Raw genomic sequence first — 6262 nt, 5'->3', positions numbered from 1 at the left:
CACAGCGGTTACCAGGCCAATTTATTTGGTATACCATGACTGACATGGAACATGATACCTGTTTATTCTTCAATGAATTTTGCTTTAAAATGGACGATAGTTAAGACACCAACTAAAGCCTCTGAAGTTTCCATAATGTAGGTTTATGCTCAATATTGCTAGTGTGTAAAGATTAGTACTAAAGGCCTATGCATCAGCCCTTAAATATTGGTTAATGAATATGTTCACAATTTTTAAAAAATAATTTGTGGTAAATCTGGATCATTAAGTACTGCAGACAAATGTGCTACTCTATTTTGGAATGTTGCTCCCTCTCATCTCAAGGAGATCTGTTTGCAGCTGACAGACATAGTAACAATATGGGCTAGTCCTGCACTTTATCAGGTTAGATGCCTCATTTTTATCTCAACATTCAGATATCAGTTTTAAAATATTCCACTTCTGTACATTTAGATGTCATGGTAATAGAATTTTTTCAGCTTCCTGCACTAATTGGACTTCAGATAACCAACCTGTAGTGTTCAGTAGGGTTAAGAACCCTAACTTTAAAAATGGGAAGTCAGAGGGCATGAGATGCAGCCAACCCCCAGGACAACTGTGGTGCTCTAAAAACTCAGGGTCAGGCAGGATGTATATTTCCTTGTTCAAAAAAGTTAACAAAAAGACAGTGGCTGTAATGGCAATACACACTTGCATAGTATACCTGTATGCATCTGTAAATTAAGTGCCAGCCACAGATTGTGTCCAACACTGGGCTGTGCTCTCCTCCAATATATTAAAAGACGCTTCTTGCAATGCTTAGAGCAGCTGAAGTACTTTATATATTTGCTCTTAACAGAACGAATGCATACTGCTATACAGATTCCTTAATGGAATCAACATATTTCCTTTCTCCACATTCCTCAAGCTGGGTAGCTTTGTTCAATAATGATGTTCAGCCCCAACCATTAATGGGGTACATTACTAAATCTGACAGAAGCATATAGTTCACAATTCTTAAATTTCATGTCAAGACTTAACCCTTTTTCAACCTTAAGAAGTTATATTTCTGGCACTTTAAATGCTGGATTTGTTGTCTATTACAAGGAATAAATTAAAACCCACTGGTCAGAGCAAGACAACTGACAGAGGCCAGACAATGAGCTAAAATGCATGGTCAAAACACTTTGGAGCTTAATACCTTCATAAAACCATATGCCAAATCAGCACGTTGTGAATCAAGAAGCCTCAAATAGTACCAAAAATGATGTCATGTTCGCAACACTGCTCAGACAACCTGCCAAAACAATAAACCCACCTTAGATTGTAGGACCTGGGAAAGGATCTGTAAATTAAAAAACCCAACCTCCTCCCTTTAGATACAACTTATGTGACAAAATGAAATTAAATTAAAAATTCTGAATTATTGCACAAATTATACTTTTTCAATATTTACAGAGCAAAAAAGTTTGAAATCTGAAATAGAAACAGGAGGGGCAGCAAAACTATTTTATCACAAATAAAAACGTCAAGGACTGAAGTTCCTTTGTTCCTCAAACAAAAGAGCGAAACAAAATCCCCACAAAGGAACAGGTGCAGCTACAGAAAAAATGCTACAGTATTTATAACGTTCTTGCAGTTCTAAGGCCAGAGCTGCTTCGGCACTGTATGAGTCATAATGGGAAGGCAAAAAAACAAAACCAAAAACCTTCCATATTTAATGAGGCTTCACAAATAAGCACAACTACTTTAAGATGGACTTGACCACCACATGAAGAAACATGCAAAAAGTCAGCTGCAGATATTTGGCAACACCCACAAACTGATGTGCTGAATGCTGGTCTCCATTCCCGTCTAGTATCGTTCACGCAGCTTCAGTTTCTAAAATGGGGGAAGATGATCCTGGCATTTGCCATTATCTGCTGAGACTAATAGGCAAACCGTCTCTGTGTTTTTTTCTTCGCCAGATGTTACGATTATATTGGTGGTGTCCTCTGTTGCCAACTGGCTGCCTCACACCTCCACTGCTGACTGGACTAAAGCCATTCCCTTGGTTAGGATTATGAGCTCCTTTCATAGAAAACTTCATTCCACTGTGCTGCTAAAAATACAGAAGCGTTCAGTTTAGTACTACAGTCAGTTAAAACAAAGTGCATCAATTCTCTAACCAGCCGTATGTACTTTCTCAATGTGCTACTCATTGTCAGAGCAACTATCAAAACAAGTAATGATAACTTAGCTAGTTTCTCAAATGGGGTGTTTCTTGTACATTTTAGTCAAGTGTGGAAAGTTAACTAACACGCACTACCACCACCACCACCACCACCGAAGGGAGTATGCTCCTCTTCTGAAGTATGCTCCTCAAATGTAAAGGTACTAGGTCAAAGGCAAGTGTCCTAAGAACCCTTTAGTTTTGCATTAAATATACAGTTCATTTAAATATATTGACTAGAGATGTGATTAATTTGTTTCACATTTAGTTAATTTTCTGTAGGGACTTAGTAGGAATACAAGTAAATGTTAAATATAAGATCAGTTACTGTTGGAGAAAAAGACGGTTACTCACCTTTGTAACTGTTGTTCTTTGAGATGTGTTGCTCATATCCATTCCAGTTAGGTGTGCGCACCGCATGTGCACGTCTGCCGGAAACTTTTTACCCTAGCAACTCCAGTGGGCCGGCAGGTCGCCCCCTAGAGTGGCGCTGCCATGGCGCTTGATATATACCCCTGCCGGTCCGCCCGCTCCTCAGTTCCTTCTTGCCGGCTACTCCGACAGTGGGGAAGGAGGGAGGGTGTGGAATGGATATGAGCAACACATCTCGAAGAACAACAGTTACAAAAGGTGAGTAACCGTCTTTTCTTCTTCGAGTGATTGCTCATATCCATTCCAGTTAGGTGAATCCCCAGCTTTACCTAGGCGGTGGGGTCGGAGTGAGAAGTCGCGGCATGGAGCACTGCTGAGCTGAAGGCCGCGTCATCTCTGGACTGCTGGACCAAGGCGTAATGGGAAGTGAAAGTGTGGACCGATTACCAGGTCGCCGCCCTATAGATCTCTTGGATCGGCACTCGGGCAAGGAAAGCCAGTGATGACGCCTGCGCCCTGGTAGAGTGTGCAGTCACACGGCCTGTAGGGATGTGAGCCAGCTCATAACAGGTCCTGATACAGGACGTTACCCAGGAGGATATCCTCTGCGAGGAAATAGGAAGGCCCTTGACACGGTCCGCTATCGCCACGAAGAGTTGGGGGGACTTGCAGAACGGTTTGGTCCTCTCCACATAAAACGCTAGTGCCCGACGGACATCCAGCGAGTGGAGTTGTTGCTCCCTGTGGGACGAATGGGGCTTTGGGAAAAAGAAGAGAAGGAAGATCTCCTGGTTAGTGTGAAAGGCTGAGACCACCTTAGGGAGAAAGGCAGGGTGCGGTCTCAGCTGCACTTTGTCCTTATGGAAGACCGTATATGGGGGGTCTACCGTGAGAGCCCGGAGTTCCGACACCCGTCTAGCTGAGGTGATGGCCACTAGAAAGGCGGTCTTCCAAGAGAGGTAGAGCAGGGAGCAAGTCGCTAACGGCTCAAATGGAGGGTCCATGAGCCGAACCAGAACGAGGTTGAGATCCCATGAAGGGGCAGGGGGACGGACCTGTGGGTAGAGACGTTCCAGCCCCTTCAGGAATCTTGCCACCATAGGGTGGGAGAAGACAGAACGGCCATCTCCTCCCGGATGAAAGGTGGAGATGGCCGCTAGGTGCACCCGAAGGGACGATATCGCCAGACCCTGGACCTTGAGGGACCAGATGTAGTTCAGAATATTGGCGATGGAAACCTCCATGGGGAGAAAACCCTTCTCCGAGCACCAGCAGGAAAAACGCTTCCACTTGGCTGAATACGTAGCTCTAGTGGAAGGCTTCCTACTGCCCAGGAGAACCTCCCGAACCGGGTAGAGCAGCGTAACTCGGAGCTGGTCAGCCACGCCGTGAGATGCAGAGACCGAAGGTCCGGGTGACAGAGTCTGCCGTGGTCCTGGGTGATCAGATCCAGGTGAAGGGGCAGGGGAACTGGGTTGGTTATTGAGAGGTCCAGCAACATGGGGTATCAATGTTGCCTGGGCCATGCTGGGGCTATCAGAATCACGCAAGCCCTGTCCCTGCGCACCTTGAGGAGGACCTTGTGGACCAACGGAAATGGAGGGAATGCATAAAACAGATGGGTCGCCCATGGGATAAGGAAGGCGTCCGCTAATGACCCGGGCTCCCGACCCTGAAAGGAGCAGAATGCCTGGCATTTCCTGTTCTGCCTGGACGCGAAGAGGTCCATCCGGGGATGACCCCACCTCTAGAAGAGTGAGAGGGCGACGTCCGGGCGAAGGGACCACTCGTGTGAGCGGAAGGATCTGCTCAGGCGATCCGCCAGTGTGTTTCGTACTCCAGGTAAGTAGGAGGCCGTGAGGTGAATGGCATGGGCTATACACAATTCCCAGAGCCGCGTCGCCTCCTGACATAGGGGAGAGGATCTGGTGCCGCCCTGCTTGTTGATATAGTACATGGTCGTCGTGTTGTTGGTGAACACCGCGACCTTGAAGGTGATGGACGAACGCTTGACAAGCAAGACAGACTGCTCTCAACTCCCGTATGTTGATGTGGAGGTCCAGTTCCTGGGGGGACCACAGGCCCTGAGTCCTCAGTGTTCCGCTGTGCGCCCCCCAGCCCAGATCTGAGGCGTCCGTCGTCAGGGATGCCAAGGGTTGGGGCGGATGGAACGGTAGCCCTGCACACACGACGGACTGGTCTAGCCACCACCGGAGGGAGTCCAGTACCCCCTGGGGAATGGTGACAACTGTGTCTAACGAATGTCTGGCCGGCCGGTACTGCGCGATGAGCCAAGATTGGAAAGGCCTCATGCGGAGTCGAGCATACACTGTCACGAACGTACAGGCCGCCATATGGCCCAGGAGGGTCAGACATGTTCTTATGGAGGTCAGGGGGCTGCCTGCAAGCGCAGAACGATGGCCGATAGTGACTGGAACCTGGGCAATGGTAGCAAGGCCCTGGCCAAGGTGGAATCCAGAACGGCCCCGATGAACTCTATCCTCTGCGTGGGGAGCAGAGTGGACTTGTCCACGTTGACAATGAGGCCTAGGGCAGCAAAGAGGTTGCTGATCCTGCGGACGTGGTCGCCGACCTGCAGCTCTGATGTGCCACGGACCAACCAGTTGTCGAGGTAGGGGAACACGTGAATGCAGCTGCGCCAAAGATGTGCGACGACGACTGCCATGCATTTCGTGAATACCCTCAGGGCCGTAGAAAGGCCAAATGGGAGGACCGCAAATTGATAATGCTTGCGGTCGACCACGAAGTGAAGAAAACACCTGTGCTGTGGAAATATGGTGATATGGAAGTAAGCGTCCTGCATGTCGAGGGCGGCGTACCAGTCTCCAGGATCCAGCGATGGGATGATGGTCCCCAGGGATACCATGCGCAACTTCAACTTCACCATATGCTTGTTGAGTTCTCGCAGGTCGAGGATAGGCCTGAGGCCTCCCTTGGCCTTGGGGATCAGAAAGTAACGGGAATAAAACCCCTTGCCCTTCTCGCTCTCTGGAACCTCCTCTATAGCTCCCTTGTCAAGGAGTGTCTGTACCTCCTGACAGAGGAATTGCTCGTGAGAGGGGTCCCTGAAGAGGGACGAGGGTGGGGGGTGGGGCGATGAAAACTGCAGGCAGTAACCGGCCTGTACAGTGCATAAGACCCAACGGTCTGATGTTATTCAGGTCCACGCCTGGAGGAAAAACGAAAGACGGTTGGAAAACTGTGGGGAAGGATCTGAAGGGGAAACTGGTACTGCGCCCTCGGGCACAAAATGAAGGCTTGGGTCCGGGTGGGGCCTTGGAGGAGCCTTGGTTCTGCCCCTCTTGGCCACTTGACTGTCTGCGCCTACTGTTCCTGCCCTGGCGCCTATTAAGGTCCTGCCGTGGGCGGAACTGGGGATACGGCCGGCATTGTTGCTGCTGGTTCTGAGGCCGGAAAGGTCTGCGCTGCGTCACGGGTGCATGCATCCCCAAAGAGTGCATGATGATGCAATTGTCTTTAAGGCTCTTTAGCCTGGGATCTGTCTTGTCTGAAAACAGGCCCTGGCCTTCGAAGGGGAGGTCCTGGATGGTATACTGGAGCTCCGGTGGAAGGCCAGAGACCTGAAGCCAGGATATGCGGCGCATCGTAAGCCCTGAGGCAAGGGTCCGAGCGGCCAAGTCTGCAGCATCCAATGAGGCCTGTAGCGAGGTCCTTGCG

General features: G+C 49.2%; 1 protein-coding gene across 4 annotated transcripts in view; it reads right to left on the bottom strand.

Annotated features, from left to right (window-relative positions):
• Positions 1-381: 381 nt before the first annotated feature.
• The window catches only part of TENT4A (terminal nucleotidyltransferase 4A), a 106925-nt gene continuing 101044 nt past the window's right edge, over positions 382-6262 (bottom strand). For 3 of the 4 annotated variants that reach the window (XM_050938171.1, XM_050938173.1, XM_050938174.1), the window contains one exon: positions 382-2080. In XM_050938171.1, coding sequence (XP_050794128.1) covers positions 1895-2080 — 186 coding nt within the window. In that variant the 3' untranslated portion in view covers positions 382-1894. The remainder of the gene's footprint in view (positions 2081-6262) is intronic. The other variant, XM_050938172.1, reaches the window with a different exon arrangement.

This window comes from Gopherus flavomarginatus, chromosome 2 (assembly GCF_025201925.1).
Source record: "Gopherus flavomarginatus isolate rGopFla2 chromosome 2, rGopFla2.mat.asm, whole genome shotgun sequence".
Classification (NCBI taxonomy): Eukaryota; Metazoa; Chordata; order Testudines; family Testudinidae; genus Gopherus; species Gopherus flavomarginatus.
This window is presented reverse-complemented; position numbering and strand designations above follow the sequence as displayed.